Below are 26,919 nucleotides of genomic sequence, written 5' to 3'. Positions count from 1 at the left end.
GTATAAAGCCCGCCCTCATAATTTGATTCGTCGGCCGGTTTTGGTATTCGCATAGTAGCTCCTCAACGGTGAATCCCCAGACCGATCTTCCCCGATTTTCAAATAGTGGTGGGCGGGGCTAAGATCGGCTGGCACCCAGGCTAGACCGTCATGGCATTCTGAATACATTTTACTTTTTATTTATTTATTTTGAAGAATGTTGTAGGTATTTTTGTTTTATATAATAAAAGTGAAACTTTTGCTTTTACTGTATAGAAGTAAACGCCCAGACATTTTTCAAAATGAATAAATGAAAATGCATGACATGAATAAATGATGATTGATTTTTTTGTGAACTATCACTTTAAATATAAATCCAGTTTGTAAAATTCCACACACCTCATAGCCCGACTCTAGGAATTTCTGCAGCTGTAGAGATTCTTCCAAAGCTTTTCGTCTAGCATTGCTCATTTCCAGTAGCTTGCCCTTCCTTTAAGAAAGCAATTTCAGTTAAGCAGTCCTGTTCAGTTTTTCATCTATGTTGTGGGTTTAGTCATCTTCTATTAAAACAATACCTGAGCAGAATGGCTTTAATCTTCTTCTTGATGTTGTCAGCGTCATAATGATGTGTCTGCATGAGCTCCTGAGCGTATCTCTCAACCTCTGCAACTTGTTCGATCCGAGCATCCAGAGAGCTCTCAAACAGAGCATGCTTCCTCTGTAAAGCCTCCACCTCGGACAATGAACCCTGGAAAGCATCATCATTCAACATTCGTTTCCAAAGCTCCATCATTTACAATCAAATATTAATCTTACCCCAAGATCTTCAACAAGCATTAACGCCTCCCCGTTACTCATCCACTTCTCACACTGCTCCGCATAGTTCAGGAATATCTGCAACCAGCCAAAGTCCCAAGTTGTTTCTTCCAAACAAACATTATAGTCTTGAAATGTGGCCTTTTATCTGATGTTACCTGAAGCTTCAGGGCTTGATCAAGTGTTTCCTTTCTGTCCACCCAAGTTTCAGCAAGCTTTAATTTGGCATCCTCCAACCTGCGCAGAGCTTCTTTAATCTCAGCAGAATCACCGTGTCCGGACTTGACAAGGTTCTGTCCGAAACTCTTAACCGAATCTATACGCTCACCACGAGCATCGATCTCAGCCTGAAATCATTGGAGCGATAATGTAACACAATTCTGAAATGATCTTAAGAGTGTATTTAGATGTGTATTTCATGACTGGAAAAAATAAACTTTTCTCTGCTAGCTGATCTGATTTAAATGGCACCTATTTCATTGCTAAAAACAATGTTATATTGTGTATTTGGTATATACACCAAATATACAATGTGTTCACGTGGTTAATGGTTAAAAAACATATTATTTTTCACATACCATACTTTTTTGTAGCTCCAGATTTCACTCTTTTCCTGAAGCGCACGAATTTGAAAAGCGCTCTGTGTCCCTGATTGGCCAGCTAATCTGTACGTAGTGATTGCTCTGAATACCTCAGACGTCAGCCAGAAACGTGACGCTCCTTACCATGTTTGAAAGATTCACTCACAATGCAATGCTAACAGAAGTTAACTTACAGGCTGTGAGTCTGAAGCGGAAGGAATTATGATAATGTCGGTCTTCTCTACATCACCAATCCCAGTAACTCATCCGTTTAAATTATATTTAGCCTTAAAGTTCTGCCTAATTAAAGGCGTGGCCACATGAGTGACGGTTGAACAGCCACTGTTGTCACTAGAATCGAGCTAAGTGGGCATGGTTTAAGCAACCAGCCACCTCAGCTTCACCCACGTCCCACCTCTTTGCCCATTTTCAGTTATCCGGCAATGCGCGGCCAAGATGGCGACAACAGGCATCGCCTACTTTAAAGGCTCTCTAAGCGAATAATGTGCGACATCACTTCCTGTTGATGTTTGAACTGTTTTCAAACAAACGGAGCGTAGCTAACGCCTCCCCCTCCCTCTCCCGCCGTGCTTTCATGAACGCGCCCAACCCCCACCCCCAAATCCTTCTTGTCGTTTATTGGCTGAAACACTTTGTTATGTTTTGTTGTGCTAGGTTTGGCCACTATGTTGATATTGCCGTTTGTCGAGCCTGAGCTGTCTACAGAGATCGCGTTTTTTTACAGTTTGATCAGCGGACAGGCAGCAAGCAGATAGTGAGGAGATGTTTGCTGTATGTAACAAAAAATGTTTATGGTCTAAAACGCGTCAATTCGCTTAGAGCGCCTTCAAGCTTGAAAAATGCTCTTCACAAACCAATGGGTGACGTCACGGACACTACGTCCATATTTTTTTACAGTCTATGGTTCACACACTGCCAATACACATTTATGTCCGAACACCTTGTAAAATGGATTTTGCATAATAGGTGCCCTTTAATATGAAATATAACATTATTAAGATTTTTTTTAATATACTGAACCTTCCAGTCCTGGTGCTCTACTATGAAGCTCTCCGCTTCTGTCTTATTCTTCGGTAGACCCTTCTTCACCATCTCATCATTTTGCTTGAGGGTCCAGTCCAGCAGGAGGCGCTGGTTAGCTTTAAACAGCTGCAGCTGGTGAGACTCCTGCAACCGTTCTTTCCTGCCACAACATACAGATATTAATTTTAACCCATTTATCCATCCTCATTGCGGCTATTGTCACGTTACATCCCATTATTTTTATAATTCTTAAAATTAATATAATCTTCCAACACACCTTCGTTTGACTTCCTTGTCCAGCTTGGCTAAAGCGATGTTAACCTCTTCCTGTTTCTTCCTAAGCTTGTCAGACAGATCACAATGCCTCCTCAACCGATCTTTAGTTTCTTTCTCCAGGGCCTGGTTGTATAGATTGGAGCAATTTGTAATGCTTTCTTTAAGCAAAGTAGCTTAAGTGAGTCCCTCAGAAAGACACAATGCATCATGAATGGTTTATTCAAAGGCTTAAGAGGCTATATACAATAGTTACACTCCACTAAAATGTTTCTCACAAAGCCTTTAAATTCAAAGCCCACACATTGGGCACTAAATGAGGATGAATGTGTTCATTGTACAACAGCTGTGTCATTTACTCACAGTGCCCCTCTCCTGGATAACACGGGCCTCCCTCTCCATCTCCTCATGTCTGCGAATGAGGTTCTCCACACTGTCCACATCCACGCCACAGTCTTTGCCTTGCAGCAACAGCATCTGCGAAGACCAATAAAGCTTTAACTTTAAGCAGACTATTGAATTTGTATATGTAATAAATTTGTTTCTATAAACTCACTTTCTCTCCAGCTCTGTCCCTGACTTCTTCTAGCTCTCGGATCAAAGCGTGGACCTCCAGCGCTGCCTCTAGCTTTCGCTTATAGCTGGTGAGATTGCCATGAAAATCGCTCCATCTGTTATGAAGGTGACAAGAAAGTCACAATTTGCTAGACAACAGTGAATAAGTATATCGTCTTAAAGAGCACCTATTTCATTGCTAAAAAACTACGTTATTATGTGTATTTGGCATAATACAATGTGTTTGGCGTGGTTTTGTAGCTCCTCTCTCTTTCTGAGACGCACAGATTTAAAAAGCTCTGTGTCCCTGATTGGTCAGCTAATCTGTACGTTGTGATTGGCCTGAATATGTCTGAAGTCAGCCGGAAATGTGATGCTCCTTACCATGTTATAAGATTCGGTTACAGGCTGTGAGTCTGAATCGGGAGGAATTATGATAATATTGGTCTTGTCTACATCACCAATCCCAGAAAGTAAACTGTTGCCTTTCTGTGTGTTTGTTGTAGTACAAGAAAAGAGATTTACATTGGAGATGATAAGTCGCGTCATTGTTTACTTTGGGGTTTGTACCTTTTGCATATCGAAATGTTTTGGTCCTACGCATTTCACAGATGACATCAATTTCTACAAATACATTTAAACAACTTAACATAGTGATTGCTATCAGGATATGAGGAGACTTTTAACCAGCATAACTAAAAATGTTTCTGGATCAAATGAGATACCCTGCCTTTAAACATGTACAAATACACATTACACACCAAAGGAAATTTGAATCGAAAAAAAACGGGAATCGGACAATAGGTGCTCTTTAAAATCTCAGGTTAAATATAAGAGGACAAACCTCTCATTGAGCTGCTGTCTACGCTTTCTCACGGTCACCAGCTCATCGCTGTTCTGTTTCTCCAGCCGGGCAGCTAGCGTGTTGATCGTCTTGATGTGAGCATCGTCCACAGTCACATCCTAAGAGAAGAAAACAACGGATTCAGTGAATCTGAATGTGTATTTGTTGTTTGTTTCTTAGTCATTGAACATTTTCGAGGCATGAGACTTACTCCAGAGCCTGAGCCTCTGAATTCACTGAGCTTCTTTAGCAGCTGCTGACCATGTTCATAATCCTCCCCAACATCACCGACATTTATCATCACCTCCTACGACCAAAATAAAAGAAGAGGCGTATGAAACCAAACTCAGTAATGTATATCAAGCAATGGTAATGTTTTTTTATTTTATTTTAGTTTCTTTACCTTTTGCCTTATCCAAATCTCCACCTGTTCCACTTTCTGCAAGAATTCGAGAAAATCTCGGTTGTCCTCCAAAACTTTTCCACGGGCCGCAACTGCTTGCTTCAAAGCCTCCCAGTGCGAGATCAGATCAGAAACGGTCTGCCGTACAGCCTTCGATTTTGGATGCCGCATGTTCACTAGCTCATTTCCAGCCTGCTGACCACAAGATGAGTATTACACTAACATCTCTGATGGTTTTTCATCACTTTGTGATGTCAGTACGGTGGCTCACCTGCTGAACCGATTCAATGATCTTTCCATGGGCCAAAATCTCTGCCTCGAACACCTGATGCTTCTGCAATATCTTCATTTTGGTCTGAAGGTTGCTCAAGTCCATCTTTGAGTCATCTTCTGTCTTATTCATACGGTCTGTGATCCATTCCTCTGCCTAAAATATAAACCAGAGACAAACAAATGAATTACTGATACATCCTAAAGGTGACATAGAATGGTTGAACAGAGTATTTATCCTTGTTCTGTGATGTGACATGTAAACAAATTTTTTTTTGTTTGGGTCTGTTATGCCTTAGAAGCTTCCTAAAAACCTCTCTCAGATAGCTCTATTAGGGTGGGGGATTTCAAACAAGTGGTTTTGCACCTATTTGGCTCCCCCTACTGGCTTAACTTGCAATCTCATTACTGATTGGCTGACTTTGCTGCCACTCAAAAAATGTAGCCAATTATTTTAAAGTGGATGGGCAGTTAGATGCCTGTGATGTCATAAGCATCAGTTTTTCAGATTGGGCTGTTTTCTGGCTGACATTTCTAAAAGAGGAATTTCTATGAGACTGAGATGTTTAGCATGTTTAGCACTTTTTGTATGTTTGTGAATGTGGGTAGACTACCAAGGTAAAGGTAAAAATGGTTTTTCATTCTCTGTCCCCTTTAAATTCACCTGGTTACAAGAATCAGAAATGACATGTACCTCAGATGCATCTCGGTTGAAGATGCAGAGGAGCCTAGAGATTTCAAGATCCTCCCTGCGTTGGGCTGAAAGATCCTTGATCCGCATTCTTCTCTCCTGGAGAGCTTTCAGTTTATTCTTAATGTTGCTGCTTTTTTCGAGCTTCAAACCTTCTGTCCTTAAATGCTCTGCTGACTCCTGAAGAGCCACCATCTGAGACATATTCATTTCATTAGTCTAAGTTTAATACTTAAAGTCATTCCACAAGCTAAGGAAGATCAATTCACCTTGTCTTCCTGAGAGTTAAGAAGTTTTTCGAAGGCTTCATGGCGTTTGATCAAAGTTTCTACATCATCCACTGTTGTTCCCAAGTCACTGTTCTTCAAATGGATCTGCAAAATAACATGAGAAAATATAACAGAATCAGCTTGTGAATCTTTAATCCTTCTCAAGATACCAGCCTGGGTTTACTCCAGGTACTCGGGTTTCCTCCCACAACCCAAATACTTCCTCAACATGTGTAGGATTAATTTATGTATAGATTAACTGGTTTTCAACATGAATATAGCCTTAGATGTTGGAATGGGGTTAAAGGCAGGGTGCATGACTTTTGAAAAACACTTTGGAAAAGGTAGAGGTTGGAAAACCTTTGACAAAAAAAGTTTGAAAACCTCATAAACTTTATGTAAGGGATAATGTATAGGCAGCAGGTTATTATCGCAGAAACAAACCCCGACAGTGTGATCGGGACCAGACGTAAAGCATTTTTTTAATATAAACTAATCTCTGTTGGGCTTGCCATCCTATTTCTTACAATTTACTAACTATCTAATAAAAGAGATATTCAACACATTAAAGGGGACATATCACAAAAAAACTGACTTTTCCATGTTTAAGTGCTATTATTGGGTCACCAGTGCTTCTATTAACCTAGAAAATGTGAAAAAGAACAAACCAATGGTAAACCATTCTCTGCAAGCATGTGAAAAAATAGGTCATTAAAATTTGGCTGCCCCTGTGATGTCAGAATGGGATAATACTGCCCCTTAATCTGCACTATCCAACCACTGCACTGCCATTCAGTGCAGAGATCAGCTCATTTGCATATTAAAGGACACACCCATTTTTCAAACCTACAAAGTGGCAATTTTAACATGCTACAATAAATTATCTATATAGTATTTTGAGCTAAAACTTCACACATATGTACTCTGGGGAAAAAATAACTTATTTGACATCTTAAAAAAGTATTGTGAAATGTCCCCTTTAAAGTTTCAGAACCAGACACGTTTTAGATGATGCATAATGTCAAAAAAAGTCATGCCTATTTCTTTTTACAAGAACACTGACCTCTTGTGAGTTAGCGATCTTTTCCATGTGTTCAGTGTCTCTATAAAACACCTGCTCCAGGTAAGTGTTCTCCAGCCACTTCTGCTTGGACTGCCAGTTATCAGTCAGTTTCTGTCTTTCTTCTTGCAAAGCCATCAATTTCTCCTGGATCTGATGGCCACACAAAATGTTTAAAATTAAATATTTTACTTTACACAATATTTTCCACTGTGACAGCATCTTAAAGTCTTTAAGGTCCATGATCTTAAAGTCTATGATTACGCTATTACTATTTTAAGATGCTGCATTTTGCAACACAATTTATTGTAAATTTTGTAGTTTGCAAAGATGTAGTTTATGCATGATCAAAAGCAGAATTCTAGTGTAAATAACACTTAATCGACAATTCACAAAATGGAAAGGATGACCACATTCCTCACCTCCTTAGCGTTACGTTTGTCTTGCTCCAGCAGGCCCTGTCCCATGGCCACAGCCTGAGCGTACGTCTCCTCACGTGCCACTATCTCAGCCCACAGCTGCTGGTGCTGGAACAACTGCAGATCACAGGTGGCAACATCTCGAATGGACTCTTCGGCCTTCATCCCACTCAACACCTGAGAGCACCAAAGGTAGTAATCCTGTGCCTGGAGAACAGGGAAATATGACACAGAGGTTAAACATGGCAATAAAAACAGTACTGTCTGTCTTGAATTGCTTTCATGGTAAGTCTACAACCCTGGGCGAGCATTGTGTGTGTGTGTGTGTGTGTGTGTGTGTGTGTGTGTGTGTGTGTGTGTGTGTGTGTGTGTGTGTGTGTGTGTGTGTGTGTGTGTGTGTGTGTGTGTGTGTTGATGTGTACCGTGTTGAGGAACATGTATCTGTCTTTAGCCAACCGCAGCTCCTCCTCTCTGAGTTCCATGTGCATACGAAGGCTGTCCCAGCTCTCAACCACCTCCTGCTGCTGCTCCTGCAACCCCACTCGCAGCTCAGGAGAGCACATGTCCAGAATGTCATCAGCTCCGTCCAACAGATCCTGAAGCTAGAAATAATCATAACAGTAGGAGACCAAGCTTTTAACCAAAAAGCTGACAAGAATAGATACTACATATTTGGTACTAGAAAATAAGATAGTAGATACCAGAAAGTAAGTACTAAAACTTAAAAACTATAGACTAAAAAGATATCATATACTAAAAACACATAGGCTACTAAAAAGTGTGTTGCCCACATGCAAAAAAAAGTATTTACTGTAGTAAATTGTAGTATACTGTAATTAAACATACAGCTGTAACTACAAACCCTTAGTTTTTATACAATGATTAATGAAAACATTTGTTCAAGTACACTTCAATCCTACATGGTAAAACACTTCTTGGTAAGGTTAAAAAATATATATAGTATCTAGGAATTTTACTACATTTCTGTACTAAATACTGCAGTATATTTTTTTACAAATCCTTATGCTCAAACAAAAGATTAAAAATAAAATGTAGCTTTAGCTATCAAATTTAGCTATCATTCTTCCCACAGACTTTTTGAAAAAATCATTACCATATATGGTCATTTGAAATATTGCCGTTCTTACAATCAACTGATGTCGACCAATCAGAAGGCAGCGCGAGTAATGATACTGCGCGCAGACAGTACAGAGCAGATAACTTTAATAATAGTTTGGTGCTAAACTTGACATTTGTAAGTTAGTTGGGTAATATGTTGTATATGGGAGAGATCCATCACAAAATAAGGTAAGTTGCTAATACAATTTATACAAATGCTGTTAAAAATAAATGCACCATCCTTACGAAAATTAACCATTGTTTTATTGTGGTAAAAGTGTAGTGATCATGCTTTTTAGGTGTATTGATTTCTATCAGCAAAACCATGGTGTTACCACACACTAACCATGGTTTAACTATGGTTTTTGAAAATAACCATGTTTTTTTTGTGGTTACAATGGTTTTACTACAATAACCATTTTTTTATTACTGAAGTAAAACCATGGTTAATTTTCGTAATTTGCACCTAAGTTATTTACAGTACAACGAAGACTTTATTTTGAAGAATACATGGTGGCAGAAACCACGAGTTAAGAAAAATAACGAGGCAATTTATTCCTGTACACCGTTAGTTAAAGATTCTGACGCGTAAACTATCGCACATTTGTCTGCTTTAGATTCAATGTGGTATTTTAGCTGTACTGCGCAGCCCGTTCGGTTTATGACATCAGAGCACCGCGAGAACACAGCTACCAAATCACTCTCGCTGTACTGCGATGTCATAGCACGATCTATCCACGCAGCTCCGCATGAAGTCGATTTAATGGTTGCCTTCCTTTTCTACTTTATACTTTTTATTGTCTTCCTTCATTACCTATATTATTTATCCTGCCATTCATGATATTACTGAAAATATTCAAGCTACTAGTTTATACTTAAAGGGGAATTCCAATCTAGACATTTTAGCCTGTTATCACGGGTAATTTATGTCCATTTTGCATTTTACATGAGGAAAAAAAGAGAAATTTTCACGATTTTACTTATAAGATTGATAGTGTGTCGAAGCGGAATTTTCGTAACGGTCTTTAATGGACTCAATTAACCAGAATGCACTGCGCGAAACTGAATCATTAGCTCCACCCACCAACCACTGTTCGATGCAGTCTTCAGGTTTGTTTGACTACATGCGGCGCCGCAGGAACCGACAGCCAGATGACGTCGAGGTTCCGCGAGAGCGATTTAAAAGCAAACTCCTCCATATGATTTCGCGAATCGCTCTCGCGGTACTTTGACGTCATCCGGCTGTCGACTCTTGCAACGCCACATGAAGTTTAACAAGCCTAATAAAACCTTTTACAGCTCAACTTGCTCTCAAGTCAACTTGAAGTTAGCCGGCAGACGAACCCATCCAAAGAGTAACTCCGCTTTAACCGTCTCTGAAGGGGAAATCACCAAAACCCTTGATAAAAGATTACTAGAAAGAACCTGTGCAGTAGGCTATGTGGATGTAAGGACAACAAATTCAGGCCACCGGGAGTTTTATTGTTGACATCAACGCGACCCTCAGCTGACAAACCACTCGAAATTTTGAATATGCAGCCAGCACTTTCGTCAGGAAGATTTTGAGTACTGTTTTTCAGCCCAGTTTTTCTGCGGACTCAGGTAATGTAAAATTGTAAAACTATCTAAACATCATTTGGCTTAGTTGTTGCTTGTTTTGTGTAACTATGGTAAACATACTACGTAGAAAGTTATTATCATGTTGTTGTTATTATGAACACGAGCAAAGCAAGCTCCTGTGCAGCTGTCAATCAAAGAACGTTATCATCTTCTGTCAATCATCTCGCCTCAAGACCCGCCCCCATTTAGAACGTTCAGAATTATGTAGTCGTGCATTTTTCTTCCGGTGATTTGATGACGCGTCAAATCACCATTACTGTAGCAGTTAAAAGCTTTAATTTATAAAATGGAGTTAGTACATTTGATGGCAGCACAATCAAGTACATGTATGTCATGAAATATAGTGTTGGAGCATAATGTTGTTTTAGGCTGGACTTCTGCTTTAAATAATAAAAAAGCAGCATGAAGTCGAACACAGCAGATGAATGTTCGCAGTACCTGTTGCTCTGTTCCAGCCAGTTCATGTACAAGAGCTTCATGTTTCCGTATCTGCAACAGCACCCCCTTCAGGTCTTTGGCTATATCATCAGGAATGCTTTTATACCTCTCCTGTCAGATAGGTGGCGTGTGAGCACCACGGCAGGTATGTTCATTATGATACAATTTTACGTGATGTTGAGCACATACCTTTATTTGTCCCAATGCCTCAGAGAGATCTTTACCGAATTTGTGACATGTCTCCGATTTTCTGAGCATCTCTTTTCGATCTTTGGATAAATTCTCCAGCTTTTCCCATGACTCTCTGTCATAAAGCAGAGGTATGAGCTATACACCTTAAAACTTTCTAACTGCATGTAGACGGGAATCTGACAAATAATTTACATAATACATAAATCCTTGCCATTGAATTGTAATTACACAACTATCAAATTACAGTTTTTATTGGTACCTGAGTAGATTCTGTGTTTCTCGAATAAAGCGGCTCTCAGGGTGACTAGTTTGGATGAGTCGGTCAGCCAGCTCTTCACAGATGTGCATCCTTTTCAGACCCCCCTCTAGCTGCTTCAGAAACACCTCAAATTTCATGCGCAGTTGCTATGAAAGCAAAAGTTTTGATAAAAAGTTACAAATTAACTCTGCTCAGTGTTTCTTATCTGTCTTTGTGATTGCAATGATGTACACTGTATAGTAATTTATGGGGGTAAAGATATGAGGAAGAGACACATATCCGCAGTCTTACCAGAACTTGATCATAATCACTCCCAAGGTCATTCGAGGAGACCGTCTGTGTCTGCTGAGCAATCCATTCCTCCAAATCCGTAGACTCGCGTTTAAATTCATGCAGGTGTAGCATCTCTTGAAGCCTTTGCTCTCTGTTGTATGGAGATTGCAAACAAACATGTGGGTGTGTAGCCTATTTTGAATCCTTTATTGGTGTGGTGCTATTTTATAGGCTGATTTTTATTTTACCTGACTGTTGCTGAGTGTTGAATCTCACTTAGCTTGGATTTAACATGGTTGAAGGGCCTATTTAACTCCTCTAAACCCCACACACGTACAGCCTGCTTTACGTTGGAGTTGAGATCGTCTACTTGGGCAGCGATTACCTCAATCTGCCCCTCCACCGCCTGGAGAAACACAACACGTATTGACAAGTTGACCCCTTTAGTTTATGCATCGATACAGCCGGTTAAAGATTACGCACCTGGTGCTGCTTTATCAGACTTTGAGTGGCTAATTCAGTTTTGCCGTAGTCGGTGCTGACCAAAGCAGATGATTCTGACAGTAGGGTCTCCAACTCAGTGCAGTCGAGTAAAATCTAACAGTCAAAAATGAAACGTTAACATTCATGGATTGCATAATTACTTTTTATTTGTAACACACAAATTATGTTACCTGCTCTCGCGTAACTGCCTTATTAAGTTCGGCTAAACGTTTCTCACATGACTCCTCTAGCTCCTCCCACTCCGACTTAAGTCGCTCACACCTCTGCTTTACCTCCTGACCATTCCACTCATTGGACCGGGCCATGGCTCGTCCTCTGTCCAGTACACATTGCAGATGTTGACTGTGGGCATTCACCTGTGCTTGCAGGTCCTGAAGAAGGATTTAAACAGTTTGTTATAGTGCATACAATGTTATTCATAAATGTTAAAAGAAATTTACAGACCCAGATACCTTTTGTTTTTGAAGCAGGCTAACTGCCCCAGCCAGAGATCTTTCATAGTTTCGAGTATCAGCTACAGCGTGATGTTCTGATATCCAATTTAGTTCCAAGTCCACATCATGATAAAAGCTATACAACGCCACATCTGCCTCTAACTGGCTTCTGCGATGATCCAGAGGTTTTTGCAGAGACTTGAATCTGTCAAACAGAAAATGTAAAGGCTCCTTTAAACATGCAAAGATGCAGCACTTGATGATAATATTGGTTGTTTTTCCTTAAGAAGAGGTTTTTCGCTGTCATTTTTGTATGAAAAACTTAAAGGAAACGACACTGTCTATGTTCTTACCTCAACTTAGACAAATTAATACATACCTATCTTTTTTCAATGCGTGCACTTTATCTTTGCACAGCATGTTGCGAATGTGTTCTAGGCTATCATTTAGCCTAGCACCATTCATTCCTAAGGATCCAAACAGGGATGAATTTAGAAGCCACCAAACACTTCCATGTTTTCCCTATTTAAAGACTGTTACATGAGTAGTTACACAAGTAAGTATGGAATTGTTTGGTGGCTTCTAAATTCATCCCTGTTTGGATCCTAAGGAATGAATGGGGCAAGGCTAAATGCTAACACATTCACAACGCGCTGTACAAAGATTAAGTGCACGCATTAAATAAAGATAGATATGTATTAATTAGTCTAAGTTGAGGTAAGAACATAGTAAAATATTGAAAAACAATTGCATTTCGTGACAGAATATGAATACTGCTAACAGTTTCAGGTAAGTGTCGGTCTCTCTGTGAATGCGCTGAGAATCAAAATGGTTTGTGGCCAGGCGTTTAGCACGGGTCACAATGGAGTTGATTTTTTCAGCGAGCTCTTGTGCGTCCTCTTCCAGTTGCTTGTGTTCTTTCAGAAGTTGTCGGCTTGAGCGGAGATCATGACCCCTGATGGCATTCTGCAACATTCTCTCAATTGCCTCAATCTTTAATTTTGCATCCTGAAATGAGCATATTAAGATATTACAGCATTCATATTTTCTTATTTGTTGTGTAAGCAACAGAAAGAAGTATGTAAAGTTATTGTTCCCTTATACAAGAGTTGATTTATGAAGAAAAGTACCTGAAGCAACTCCATGAGTTGTTCCTGCTGCCCAGCCTGACGTAGCTTATCCCCTCTTTCTGCCATCTTCTTCTGAAGTTCAGTCCACCTTTTGCGTACATCTTGAGTCTTTCTATGGATGTTCTGGCTGTTGTAGTGATTCTCCGCTATCATTTCCTCTCCAGTCTAACCATGTGAAATTCAATAAATAAAACTGACAGTATCACAGATGAACATCCATTTTAGCTTATCTTAGCCCACCCTTGCCCACCATGCAAAATCCAGTAACTATTTTAGCTAGCTTATTCCACTGTAGTATACTGTATAATATTCTTAAGCCTAGAGATTCACAGATATATCTGCGAATAATCGATCGATATGCTGATTGTTTAAAAACGCAAGGAATTTGAGCTCGGTGTAAATGTAAAGAAACATCACTAGTTTAATGGTTAAAATTAATGGTCGTTATATGAATGAATAACATTTAGAAAATGTAACTTTCAGAATTTAGTTAAAGCAACGTAATATAACGACCACCAAACTATCAGTATCGGCAGATATCAGTCTTAATAATTGGCTATCGTGTCGGTGGAAAAATTTAAAATCGGTGCATGCATCTCTACTTAAGACAGTCGGTGAGTGTGCACCCAAAAATGTCTGAACTAAGAGGACTAAGCGTGGTCTAAGAATATATTCCAAAACAAAACTGCCAAACAGTACATGTGATGTGCCGCTCTACCTCGAGCAGTTTGTCTATGCGGACTTTATTGGCCTGCATCTCTTTTTCTGCTGCTTCATGTTTTTTGAGCTTGCGGAGGATGTTGGTCGGATCTCTGTATGATTCATCCTCGGCAATCTCAAACTTCTCCTCCATCCACAGGAGCATCTCATCAGCGTCTCGCAAATATTCCTAAAAGAAAAATTGCATATTTAAAATCTGCTGTTTATAGAAATTTCTAAGCATTGTGGCCTGATTGTTTAGATCTTCCATCAGTATTTGATGTTGCACTACACAGAATAAGTACCACACAGAAGTTAACCATTCATCAAAATATAAAAAGGCAAGCCTACCTGGTACTTTTTGGAAGCAAATAACTCGAGTCGCCTTAATTTACAACTTTCTTTTAGCCTCCTAAATGCACCTTGAATGACCTTTAATCGTTGCTGAATCCTAGAAAACAGATGTAGATAACACAAAGTAATAAGATACATTATTAGAAGTATTCTGTAGTAATACAAAAAGAATAATTATTTAAAGTGAAGTGACGTGATTGTCAAGTACAGTAGCTCATGCTCAAAATATGAACTCTGCATTTAACCCATCCCAGTGAGTAGTGAACACACGCCCAGAGCAGTGGATCATGTGGGGATAAGGTGATTGGGGATAAGGTGCCTTGCTCAAGGGCACCTCAGTTGCAACCTGACGGCTGTGAGAATCGAACCAGCAACACTCGGGTTATGAGCCAGACTATTTAACCATTAGGCCACAACTGCCATTTTTGATTATAGTATGGAAAATCAGTCACAGTACTTAATTACTATACTCACTCTTTGGTGGCAAAGTTATTATTTCCAATGAGTTCCTGACTCTTGTCTTGAAAGAAGCTGATGGATCGCTCTAGAGCCACAAGCAAAGCCTCAAGCTCTTCTTGTCGACCCAGTAAACTGTGAACACTGTCCACAGAATCCTGCGCAGAAAACTCTCTTTAGATACCTTAAGCTCACATATGTCTCAGAGGAAAGCAAAAGAGAAATAGGTAAAGGTAAGTAATAAAAGAAATTAAATGTAAAATCTCTAAAATTTACCCCCAAGTCTTTGACTTTCAGCCTGGCTTCATGACCAGAAATTTTAGCTTCTATTCTATCTGCTTCCCTATTCAGCTTTTGGAACTCCAGTTCTTGCTCAAGTCTCCTGTTACGACTAGACCACAGTTTATCCAACTGATGCCACTCAAGATTCAGCTTCGTGAGCGTCTGCTGAACATCTTTAGCTCCTTTCTCCCCAGATGCTGTCTTCAGAGACTTACCCAGCTTCTCCATATCTTTCAATCTGAAATAGTGTTACTATCAGTCATATGAACAAACTAAATTTGTATCACAAGCCAGAAAGATTAAACACTAACAAACTAACTTTTCCCTCTGCAATTCAATCTCCAGCTTCAGATCCTGGTTTTCTTCCAGCAAGGCTTGAGCAGATGCAACATCAGACCCGCTCTCATCTTCCAGAAGATGTTCCTGTGTAGCCTGTGCCCACAAAAACAGGTCTCTGGTCTCCTTCTGAAAAAGCTGGAGACGCCGCGCTTCCTCCAACATCTGTTGTCTCTGAGTGGCTTGGGCCTTCACCTGCCGCAAGAGTTCTTCCAGAGCGTGCACTTCTTTCATTATCGCGGCACTTTCTGCAGGACTGCAGTCCTGTTTCCTGTGTCATTGCAAACATGCTAATTAATAAGGATTGTAGAATTACTGTACTAAGTACAGTCAGACTGATCTAACATCAGACATTCTCCTTAATTTTCTGTAACTTACTGTACTGTTTGTGATAGAAGGTCATATTTTGGAGATGTGGCATGGTTAGGAATATAGAGTCCTAACTGCCAATAAATGTAGATCATTATAGAAAAGTGGGCTAACAAACTTACATTTTGGCCACACTTTTAAGGTACTTTATTTTCCTTTCAAGGGCTTCTATGTCCCTCTCAGCTTGGGCTTGTCTGTGTTCCTCTGCTTGCAGAGCAGATGATGAGCTGCCCACATCAGGTGTGTCAAGTTGAGCAAGCCTGTCCTGGAGCTGAGCATGGACGTCCTGGCAGGTCTGCAGAAAGGACTTCACATCAGCAGAGCTAAGGAGCTCATCAGCTCTCTCATCCTTCAATTTCTGAATGTGTTCCCACCTGATGATGCAAAGTAGGACCTCAATACTTGCTGGCATAACAGGTTCATTTGTTATTGAGAAATTAAGATTTTGACTGCTATACCTGCGTGTTATGATCCCAAGTCTGAGCTGAATCTCTTTCTTCTTGCTGTGCTGTTTTCTCACAAGCTCCTCTCCAAGCTTGGTGATGTCATCAAGCTGTTTTTTACCACTGGCCAGCTCGGTAAGAAAGTTCTGTGTACCAAATTGAAGGAGAAATACTGAACTCTTTGAATGCAAATACCACTGTGTGAGCACATTTACTCCACTATACAATTTTGTAATATAGCCTGCAGGGTATAAATGTTTTATGCTGTCTTTGAACATAAACATTGTGCAGACTTTTGTTGCTCTTTTCAGCATGTTCTCAGAAGGGAAAGCTGACCTCATATTTGGCTTGCACAACTTCCAAGTTATCAGAGTTGGAGCTGAAAGTGTTGAGGACATTTTCCTTGTCCCCCATCCAAGACTCAAATTCCTCACAGGCATTGTAGAACTTGTGTAGTCGTGCAGTCTCATCCAGGATCTTGTGTTTTGACTGGTAGGAAAAAGCAAAAATGAAACAACAAATGGATTCCTCTTTGCACATTTCTGGAACAATACTTGGGAAATGCTTGAATGTTTACCTGGGCTAGATGATAAAGGCTGTTAAAGTCCTGTTCTAGACTATTCTGTGTGCTTTCTATTGTTTCTTTTTGGAAGTGTGGGTCAGGCAGTGATGAGGTAGAGATTTCAGCCGTGCCACGGCGCATGCAACGAGTGCGGCGAGGACGATTCACTTTCCTTCTTGGGCTTTCAGGTGCTCCGTTTGTGGTTACAGGTGGTGCTTCCTGCATTTGGTCACATGTTAACCCAAGAAGTGGAGATTAAAAAAAGAATTGGATCTCTTAAGTTCGATCTTTTATTGTCTCATGATGAAGAAACTTACAGAAGATGGCAACTCTCTGATGTATGTGGAAGATACCAGTTGTTCATTTCCTTTACTATCTTTAAGAAGCATTTTATCACCCATTTCTCTTCTGACAATCGTCAATATTTCTCCCCGATCCCAGGTTAATTTATCACCTGAAGCACATTCAGAATAATGAACTCAACAGAGAAACTGATTCATAAATGGCACCAAACCAGATCGGTAGTGTTTTATTCAATTTTAGCAGTAGGGGATGCTTGCAAACCTCTGTATTTAAACCTTATCGTTGCTTGTTCTTGGGGTAAAGCTTTGGTAATGACTTTGCCCTCTTTGTTGGCTCTTTTCTTTGTCTCATCTTCACCATCAGATGAATCACTGTACTGTACCATTTTGCTTTGCTGCGCTTCAGTCTTAAATTTAATACAATAGTTTAAGTGCCATTTGAAGTGATTCCAATGATTCATACAGACTAGACCTTTAATTATATATTGCAAAAATAATTGGTCTTGCTTTTGCCCTACATAATGGGTTGTTTTGGTGGTGACTCAGCACTAAGAGGAGCAAGTTGGGCAGCACCCTTGGCCTGCTCTCCCAGTCGGTTCACTTCTGAAGCGTAGGTTTCCATTTCCTTCTCCAGTCTCTGGTGACGCTGGAGCAGAGCACTAGTGCTGGCCTCATCCTTTCCATAGTCCTCGTCAATGAGAAGTGGCTTGCGGTCTGCAAGCCATGAACTGGCTTCGGTAACATCAGCAAAATACTGAGAGAAAGGAGGAATGCTGTTTAAAACACATTTTCTTAACAGTTTCTGCTGGAGTTACTGAAGCCTTTTCATACAAAAATTTGGTGTTTGGGTTGTGATATTGTACCTGTTTGATGATATTGGCTGCATCTAGTCGGTTCTTTCGAATGATAACTTGGTCCTTAAGTTGCTGCCATTGTTTCTGAAGAGTGCGAGTCCATTTTTGGATGTCTTGCTCATTGGGGTGCCTCACCCGGCATAGCTCTTGGCCTTTGGAGAGAACCCTGGAGCACAGAGATTCCTGTGACTGTATTTCTGCATCCAAAGCCTGCAACACACAGAAAATTTTTTAGTTAGCAGCTCCAGTCTGATGAAATTAAGACAAGATTATGTGCTTAACTACTGTATACATTAAATTAAATATTCTTTTTAAATAAATAATTTCAGGCTTTGTTGCTGATTGGTCAATACCCATGTTTTATTAAAACATAAGCTAAAGATAAAACATGGCTTTAGTCATTTACCCCTTTACAAAGCTACTATCTGTATCACTGCGTAGCATATAGTTGACATGTCAGAGCCAATAAAAGATAAATGTATTGTAAATGTAAACTTTTTTTTCTTACATTTATTTGGTCATATTGTAGGTTTGAATTGCAATATATTGTATCTGATATTATTTGATAGTTATACCTTGTGTTTCTGAATAGCTTGCTGAATTTGACTGAGGTCTCTGCCCAGTGATGCTGCCTGCAGGAGAAACCATTTTTCATATACCCATGCTTCGACTTCTTCACAGTCATGGAAAAACTCATACAGCTTTAGCTGGCCTTCAAGGATTCTCCTCCTTTTGTGATAAAACGCAAGCAAATGTTTTCATTGTATATGGATATAATGATTATTTTACCCTCTCTTTACCTAGTACAAAAATTGCACACACATTTAAAACAAAGGTAAATACTTATAAGAGATTGAAGCACACAATTTGATCATTGAAACATTTTTAAAAAATTGCTTGCACGTTTACCTGTTTTTGCTGAGAGCCAGTAGGGAGTTGTACTGGGCATTGATGTCTTTAACTTCTCTTTGGACTTTTGAGCCATCTTTATGTTTACCCTTTAGAACACCATTGTTAATCGTGTTTAGGGCTTCCCCAAGTGAAATGATCTGGGTGTCTAGCAGGTCCTGCTTTTGCAGTAGAGCAACCACATCTGGCAGTTGTTTGCCTATATCAGAGGAATCTATCTGGGCCTAAGAGCAGGAACATTCGATTATGTTAACATTGGTATTTATAAACCTGTTGCCTTTTGGGTGGCAACTACTGTAGTATTGGGTTCTTTACAAGCTACTACTTTCTGTGAAATTGGACATGTTCACCTTTAATTCCTTGAGGTCCAGAGAAATTAGCTCAACGTCTCTGAGGACTGCAAGGGTATTCACGACATCTCCCAGAAGCTCTTTCTGCTGTTGCAGCTGCTGAAGCAAAGCTTTCCATTGCTTAATGATTTCTGTCTGCCTGTCATGCACAAGATAACGAGATAGTACAGATAACTAAATACTAACACACCTTTAAATGGACACTTTGCTAAATATTTTGCTGTGAGAAATGTAACTTTTTTTACTTCATGCAACCCCTCACCTCCGAATCACTTGCGCCTTGCTGTAGTAGTTCTCCCTCTCAATGACAGCAGCCATTTCACTTAAAGCATTAAAACGTGGCTCGTGAGCCAACACATCCGCCCAGAGTGCCTCTAGTCTGCGAGCTGCTGTCTCAGCCTCCTCTATACTCTGCAACCCTCCCACTTTTTGCTGCTGGATGAGGTCCAAAGTGTCTTTGAGATAGCTCTCTCTCAGTGTAGCTTTACGGCCAAACTTCTGGGCGAGCTGCTCCAGGTGCTCCAGCCTCAATAGCTCACTCTGCAAGTCCCGCTCTCGCTGATGTTCCGCTCGCTCCAGCAACGTCCAGTTCCTTTCGATGTCCCCTACCGCCTTACCTTCCGGAGGAATATAGTCCCACTGGTTGTTTCCCCTCAGCTTTGTTCGCAAGTTGAAGAGGTGGGCCTCAATGGCTCCCCTTTGCTGGTACTTGGGAGGCTTCTCTACAGTGCGGTACGTCTTGAAGGCGGCCACTAGACGCTGCATGTCTTGCAGGGAGTTGGGGAAAGAGCGGTTGTTCAGCTCCACCACCTTGGTCTTGATCCAGTGTAGCAAGTCAGACACCATGCTCTCATACTGGTCCTTCATTTCATCCAGCTCTTTCAGAAGGTCTACAATCTGCCGGCAGATAAGTTAGTTTTTTCGCATAAGCCATGTTAGTTGAAGGTAACCCTAGATAAACAGTATTTTTTCCAAAGTAGATTCATGGGGCAGCACAAATACCGAATAGTTTAACATTATACTAAAATGCACCAGCATGATTGAATACTTTATGAAACTACAAACACCATGTGTTCAACTACACTGAAATCTGTCTACTCAATACACACCTTTCTTATAGCAGGCACACTCCTATGTGCCACAATAATTGTGTGTCTCATGTTCTGCCATCGTATCCACTGACTGCTGAAATGACCACTATAGGACATTGTCATTTGACTTGGGAGTCCTAACAAAACCAAGCATAGAATCTAGCCATCTCACAGCCTAGCTCCATTTATCTCCACTCCATTCATCCGCAGATCCCAATGAGATCTGTCTGTCATTATTTATACACGTTTGTGACGGCTAAGACGGCTCCACAGCTACGACCCAGTCCATGCATACCAACATTGCAGCAAGTAAAAGTTTTGCATTGCACAGACAGGACACACTTCACACCCTTGTTTCTCTCCATATGTATTCTGCCGCTACGTCAATGGCGTTGCCTGACCTCTGAGCTCAAGTGTGACATCTTCATCCATAGTGTTAACATCTTTTAAAAGCTAGTTCCTTTACTATTCAGTGCAGTCGAGAAAAACAAACAGAAACGATTGTTTAGCAGCCTTCACTGCAGAGAGTTAACACTGATCTGATTAAAGCCAATGCTCCTCCTTCCCCTAATCTGAAAGGTTCAACTATCAGATTAGTGTTTACATTCAACATTACAGCAGTGGCAGTTCATACTTTTACAAACAGATGGCGCCAATGCTTCACATGACCTAAATAAGGTGAAATTGTCCACAGAATTGTCTATGTCCACAGAAAGAACAGTGCGGAGCAAGAGTGTAGAATTTGAACAGACAATAATTATGCTTTCCTAAGCATGTTACATAAACTATGTGTTGGCCAACTGACCTTGGCTATTCGCTTCTGGATGGTTTGGCCCTGCTTCATTTTGGAGAAGTAGTGGTAGTACAGCGAGACATAAGTCATGATGGATTTCTCATCAGGATGGGGCACCATTATATCTTCCACATCCAGGAGCTGCATTATACCAAATTCATCCTCTGCCAGACTGAAAGCATGGGTCAGATTCCTTTTTGCATCATCCTGGCGTAATCGGTTGTAGTCGAACAGATCAGGCCTGTTACAGTGTTATGAGACATGAGATAAGTGCAAAAGTAACATTAAACGTACAATTGTTATTAAAATATTTTTAAAAAATTACTACCGATGAGCATGAATTAGTGCGTTAAATGCCAGTCCATCTCTCCAGCTGCCGGAGAAGTCTTGCACATTTACATTGGTGTAACCAGCAGTCTTACGCTGACACCAGATCAGTAGAGCTTCTTTTGCAGAACGCTGAGCTCCAGTGGGACCTCCGTCAACCTGAAATTAAAGCAGTGACTGTTAACACCTGGAGGCATAGTTGGGCTTTGTTGTTTCTTATTACAATGTTCACCATAAAGATCAATGGCAAACTAAAAATGACCTCAACAATCGATCCAATCTGAAATCGGAGAATGATGATCCAAATGAGGCCCAGGATCAGGGTTTTGTCTCCATCAACAATATTTTCTGGACCAATCAGATCTACCCGGACCTAGACAGAGAAAATAAATAGAACATATTCTTATAAATGTCCTTAAAAAGTATAACAATTATTTAGTTGTAGTTTTTATTTACAGGTTACATTTATCCAAAGCGACAAAAAAGGGAGAATTCTACATTTTGTATGAAATTATGGATAAGGTTACTTTAATGTTGTTGCAACAAAGTTTTTTGCTTTTCACTTCTTTACTTCTCTTAATTTGATTGTTTGAAGTATACCTTGGTTTTAAGAAAGTTGATGGCAATGCTGTTGTTTTCCAGACAGTGAACTCGTAGGGTGCGTCGACTGGGACTGGGCAATTTAATCTTAGAGATGAGTTCCAAAAGTCGCACGAGATGCACACCAGTTTTGAGCTCGGTATATACATCAGTCAACTCAACCTTTTCCTTGAATGCACATTAAAACAGTATTGAAACAGCTTCCTCTATAAAATAGTTGATTATTCAGTAAATATTCATCCAAGGCATTTAATAGTTGTCGTTCTTTATCATTTATATGTTTTCTCAAAAAACATTTTAGCCGTGAAGGTTTCCAGACAGTCTATGATCAGGTGGCAGTTATAAATGTGAAACCCAGCTAAAGTAATTTTTTGTAAGTTACTGTTTGCTACAAAAAATGTGCATGATGTAAAGAACATTTTGTGGAAATATAACCTTGATATCTTTAATATTAACTAGTAAGGTTATGTCAAAGTTTGAAATCCTTGATTGAAATCAAACTTTGATGCTCCAAATCCCAAAATGAGATTTTAGCTTGGTTTTCGAAGTTTTTTTAACTTTCACTAAATCCATTTACATTTTAGCATTTTCCAGACACTTTTATCCAAAGCTACACTGCACAAAATAACCTTCTTACTTAGTATTTTTGTCTTATTTTAAGTATAAATATCTAAGAATTCTTAAATCAAGATAAATAAGTAGTAGTTTTTAAACAAACAATATCAAATTTAAGTGAATTTGTGTATAAAACAAGAAAAAAATCTGCCAATGGGGTAAGGAAAATATATTGAACTTTTTTCTTAAACACTTAATTCAAGAAAAACATTTTTTTGCTTGTTTTATGCACAAATTTACTTAAAATTGATATTTAAAAAAAAAAACTTGACTACTTTTCTTAAGTCTTGTTGCTTATCAAGAAAATGCATCTTAATTTAAGAATTTGTAGACATTTGTACAAAAAACAAGACAAAAATACTAAGTAAGAAAGTCATTTTTGCAGTGCACTGCAAAAAAAAATTCAAGAAAAAATTCTTAGTATTTTTGTCTTGTTTTCAGTAAAAATTCTTAAATTAAGATACGTTTTCTTGATAAGCAAAACGCCCCAAGAAAAAAAAATCTTGAACATTTTTCTTAAACACAAAATTCAAGAAAAATTCAAGAAAAATTAGCTTACCCCATTGGCAGATTTTTTTGCTTGTTTTATGCACAAAATCACTTAATTTTGATATTTTTGGTCTAAAAACTAGACTTATTTTCTTGGGTCGTTTTCCTCATTAAGAATAGCATCTTAATTTAAGAATTTTGAGATATTTTTACTGAAAACAAGACAAAAATACTAAGAATTTTTTTCTTGAAAATCATTTTTTGCAGTGTGTAGTTTTAAGACATTTTAAGCATGTGCATTACTTGGGATCAAACCTACCACACTGGCAGTGCCTTGCTTTACCAGTTGAGCTACAGGATGGTTTTTAAAATAGTTGCACTGTTTTTCTGCATTATATGCACGTTTTAACATGTTCAGACAGAAACCATAAGCTGGCTGTGGTTGAACAGTTTTGCCTAATTACATCTGTATTCCACTATGGAGTGACTCACAATCCATGTGTCTGGCTCTCAGTTTTCAAGCAGCCACTCCCTAATTCATGTGTTGTGGGAATCTAATGTCTCTAAGCAGATCTGCTTACAGTCTCCAATAGGCTCTGCTTATCCAGGGAATAAACCAAGGGAGTTTAGATCACACCCTCCTTTATAGGGTCTTCAAGTACTCTCTCTCACATTCATCATTTAATATTTTATAACCATTTAGTCTCCAAGCTTTCATTATTATCATTATTGATAATTGCAAGAATTATGATCTGCCGTTGGCCCGTTAACAGTACACTTTTAAAAAATGTTGTTTCAACTTAAAAAAGTAATTTATCTGGTTGCCTTAAAATTTTGAGTGAATTCAACTTAAAAAAAGTTGGGTAAAAATATTTACAACATATAAAAGTCAATATTTTTGAGTTAACTAATAAAGTTGAATTAACTCTAGATTTTAAGGCAACAAGGTAACTTACTTTTTTAAGTTGAACCAACAAATCTGTTTTACAGTGTACCAACATAAAACTCAATCATTTATAAAATCACACACAGATCGTAGAGCAAGTATCTGAGAAACTCAATATTTTGCTATTGTTAAGTATCAGTGGCCTTTTATAATAAACATGTTATGAACAATGTTGTTTAATGCAGAACAATACACAGGAGCAACTACGGAAGAGGAAAAGGAAATGGGAAACATTTCAACGCATGTCATTCTTTTAGACAGCTGCCGGCGCACAGCTATTAATATACTTCTGTCTTAACAAGGCAGGGAAAGTCATTGCAGAACCACTTGTTTAAACATCTTCCTGTTGTATCGAGGAATGTAATGTCATCTTATGTAAGTTCTCTTAATAGTAATGTCATCGAGTTTCTCTTGAAAGGAGAATTGTAATGTCTGGGACTTGATGTGATGTAGCACAGTGCATTGTGTGGTAAATCTTCTACACTTTACTCTTCCTTCTCCTGTCCAAAAGGTTTCCATAACTGTGACTAAAAATTAACTATCGACTTTTCCTTCCTGTGTGCCTGCCAACACAGCTCTTGTCCATTATTTTTAAACTCAGTCTGATAGTGTTCCTGAAAAGCAGCAAGCTGAATTCCTTAAAAAACAAACTACAGTAACTCTTTCCATGTCATGAGACATCTAAGATGGTTGGTTATCGGCAATAATAAAAATAATCATGACTGGGTTCGAAGGTTTATAAGATGTAATCGTGTTGGAATGAGCATTTCACATAGTAAATCAAAGTACCTCACAAGACCGTTTCAGGCTCAGTAACTTTATATTACACATATGTTATGTGTGTTATTAAAGAGGACATATCATGAAAATCTGACTTTTTTCATGTTTAAGTGCTATAATTGGGTCCCCAGTGCTTCTATCAACCTATAAAATGTGTAAAAGATTAACTCAGTAACTTAGTTTTGGTAAACCATTCTCTGCAAGCATGTGAAAATATAGCTCATTAAAATTTGGCTCCCCTTGTGATGTCAGAAGGGGATAATACCGTCGCTTAATCTGCACTATCCGGCACTGGTATTTAGTGCAGAGATCAGCTCATTTGAATTTTAAAGGACACACCCAAAAATGGCACATTTCTCACACCTGCAAAGTGGCAATTTTAACATGCTATCTATGTGGCATTTTGAGCTAAAACCTCACATACGCACTCTAGTGACACTGAAGATTTATTTGACATCTTAAAAAAGTCAAATGTCCCCTTTAAATTTTGTATTATTTGAAAATGCTTGCTCATACCCCGTTCTTTGAGAAAACACTATTCATCCATTTAGTGTAAGTCTTCTTCTGCACCATCATCCGCTGTTCTTGAAGCTCTCGGAATCGCCCATCCGATTCCTCGCCATCTACATGTCCATGTCGAGACATCTCTGGACTGTGTTTGCGTCTGATTAAGACACATGTAAAAATAGATGCAAAAGACAGAAACATGTCTTATTTGTTCCCAAAATCTTGTTCATGTTATATACTCGGCCCTAACATTAAGCCTCACACGATTGATTATGCCTTAGATTTTGGATCTTTAAGATTTAGGATTTTGTGAAAGTTCTAAAAATGATAATAGAACTAGCTTATACTGTAAATATGATGAAGAGAACAGAAATTAGGGTAATCACACCTTACATACTAATTATTTATGTACTTGAAGTCTGACTTTATGGACACATTTTACAGCACTGTAAAAATACCTAACATTTCCAGTTCTGTAATGGTTTGAAACAAATTTGAATAGCCTATTACACTGAAAAAAATGATTCATTTAATTTACTCAATTTTTTAAGGTAAGTGGTTGCAATCAATTTATTTAAGCTACATTTAAACAAAAGTTTTTAACTTGATTTTACTTTACTAATCTTTTTTGTTTAAATGTACCTTAAATAAATTGATTGCAACCACTTACCTTAAAAAATTTAGTAAATTGAATGAATCATTTTAGTCATCAAATCACTACACTTAAAAAAATATTCATTCAATTTACTCAATTTTTTTAAGGTAAGTGGTCGCAATCAATTTATTTAAGTTACATTTAAACAATTTTTTTTAAGAAAAACAACAAAAAACTTTGTTTAAATGTAGCTTAAATAAATTGATTGCAACCACTTACCTTAAGAAAATTTAGTAAATTGAATGAATCATTTTTTTGTATACTCTCAAATATTTTTGTGATCAAGCATTACATATGCAGTGGTGATCTAAGGCCTTAATGCTTTCAAGGTTAAACAATGTAAGTAATAATAATTTTACATCTTAAAAGTGTCCATAGGTATTGGATAAAATAGTATATAAATCAAATGAAATAGACAATTTGTGCAATGTCGTTTTAAATACAGTCTAAGAATCAATATTTCAATTTTGAATATATGTATACAAATCATTCAAAGAAATAAAACATCAGAAAAATGCTAATTTCTTGTTGCATTTAAATTTTTACGTCTAATTAGTGTGAAATTACAATTTATTTCAACTTTTTTGACTAGTGAGGAGTTGCTCTATAAATATTAAAAAATAAAGTTAAAAGAAAATGCTAATTTCTTGTTGCATTTAAATTTTTACGTCTAATTAGTGTGAAATTACAATTTATTTCAACTTTCTTGACTAGTGAGGAGTTGCTCTATAAATATTAAAAAATAAAGTTAAAATAACTTAAGCTAGTTCAAAATAATTTTTATAATTTATCGCAACTCCTCAAGAAAGTTGAAATTAATGGTAAATTCAAGTTAATAAAATTTAAAAAACAGGGAATATTTAGTGTATAAACTTTCTTGATGTATTGTATTTCATAAACATCAGATTTTCATGTCCCACACAACTAGGCCTATTAAAAAGGAAATACAAGGAAGTGTTGCGTATCATAAAATAGATGATGTTGTATAGATCATAAATATAGATTGTCAAATTTGCTTACATTTATT

General features: G+C 38.4%; 1 protein-coding gene across 1 annotated transcript in view; it reads right to left on the bottom strand.

Moving 5' to 3' along the window:
* sptbn5 (spectrin, beta, non-erythrocytic 5) overlaps positions 1-26,919 on the bottom strand; it is a 48,705-nt gene that overhangs the window by 21,574 nt on the left and 212 nt on the right. Inside the window, exons 2-50 of the mRNA XM_073869691.1 lie at positions 25,247-25,394; positions 21,901-22,068; positions 21,563-21,673; positions 21,302-21,459; positions 20,986-21,214; positions 19,352-19,986; positions 19,090-19,228; positions 18,740-18,963; positions 18,406-18,559; positions 17,840-18,040; positions 17,524-17,730; positions 17,239-17,383; positions 16,992-17,128; positions 16,690-16,893; positions 16,449-16,601; positions 16,128-16,258; positions 15,792-16,043; positions 15,284-15,571; positions 14,959-15,202; positions 14,701-14,840; positions 14,224-14,323; positions 13,892-14,062; positions 13,174-13,338; positions 12,825-13,051; positions 12,062-12,248; positions 11,780-11,980; positions 11,589-11,702; positions 11,354-11,511; positions 11,124-11,256; positions 10,833-10,978; positions 10,571-10,685; positions 10,382-10,492; positions 7,627-7,806; positions 7,208-7,411; positions 6,789-6,938; positions 5,726-5,830; positions 5,460-5,651; positions 4,767-4,922; positions 4,496-4,687; positions 4,304-4,399; positions 4,093-4,211; positions 3,250-3,364; positions 3,057-3,170; positions 2,698-2,819; positions 2,418-2,580; positions 954-1,142; positions 796-873; positions 555-727; positions 379-469 (exon numbers count right to left, since the gene is read on the bottom strand). Coding sequence (XP_073725792.1) covers positions 379-469; positions 555-727; positions 796-873; positions 954-1,142; positions 2,418-2,580; positions 2,698-2,819; positions 3,057-3,170; positions 3,250-3,364; positions 4,093-4,211; positions 4,304-4,399; positions 4,496-4,687; positions 4,767-4,922; positions 5,460-5,651; positions 5,726-5,830; positions 6,789-6,938; positions 7,208-7,411; positions 7,627-7,806; positions 10,382-10,492; positions 10,571-10,685; positions 10,833-10,978; positions 11,124-11,256; positions 11,354-11,511; positions 11,589-11,702; positions 11,780-11,980; positions 12,062-12,248; positions 12,825-13,051; positions 13,174-13,338; positions 13,892-14,062; positions 14,224-14,323; positions 14,701-14,840; positions 14,959-15,202; positions 15,284-15,571; positions 15,792-16,043; positions 16,128-16,258; positions 16,449-16,601; positions 16,690-16,893; positions 16,992-17,128; positions 17,239-17,383; positions 17,524-17,730; positions 17,840-18,040; positions 18,406-18,559; positions 18,740-18,963; positions 19,090-19,228; positions 19,352-19,986; positions 20,986-21,214; positions 21,302-21,459; positions 21,563-21,673; positions 21,901-22,068; positions 25,247-25,375 — 8,316 coding nt within the window. The 5' untranslated portion in view covers positions 25,376-25,394. The remainder of the gene's footprint in view (positions 1-378; positions 470-554; positions 728-795; positions 874-953; positions 1,143-2,417; positions 2,581-2,697; positions 2,820-3,056; positions 3,171-3,249; positions 3,365-4,092; positions 4,212-4,303; positions 4,400-4,495; positions 4,688-4,766; positions 4,923-5,459; positions 5,652-5,725; positions 5,831-6,788; positions 6,939-7,207; positions 7,412-7,626; positions 7,807-10,381; positions 10,493-10,570; positions 10,686-10,832; positions 10,979-11,123; positions 11,257-11,353; positions 11,512-11,588; positions 11,703-11,779; positions 11,981-12,061; positions 12,249-12,824; positions 13,052-13,173; positions 13,339-13,891; positions 14,063-14,223; positions 14,324-14,700; positions 14,841-14,958; positions 15,203-15,283; positions 15,572-15,791; positions 16,044-16,127; positions 16,259-16,448; positions 16,602-16,689; positions 16,894-16,991; positions 17,129-17,238; positions 17,384-17,523; positions 17,731-17,839; positions 18,041-18,405; positions 18,560-18,739; positions 18,964-19,089; positions 19,229-19,351; positions 19,987-20,985; positions 21,215-21,301; positions 21,460-21,562; positions 21,674-21,900; positions 22,069-25,246; positions 25,395-26,919) is intronic.

The sequence above is a fragment of the Misgurnus anguillicaudatus genome, chromosome 7 (assembly GCF_027580225.2).
Source record: "Misgurnus anguillicaudatus chromosome 7, ASM2758022v2, whole genome shotgun sequence".
Lineage (NCBI taxonomy): Eukaryota > Metazoa > Chordata > Actinopteri > Cypriniformes > Cobitidae > Misgurnus > Misgurnus anguillicaudatus.
Note: the sequence above shows the minus strand (reverse complement) of the source record. Positions and strands in the feature narration are given on the sequence as shown.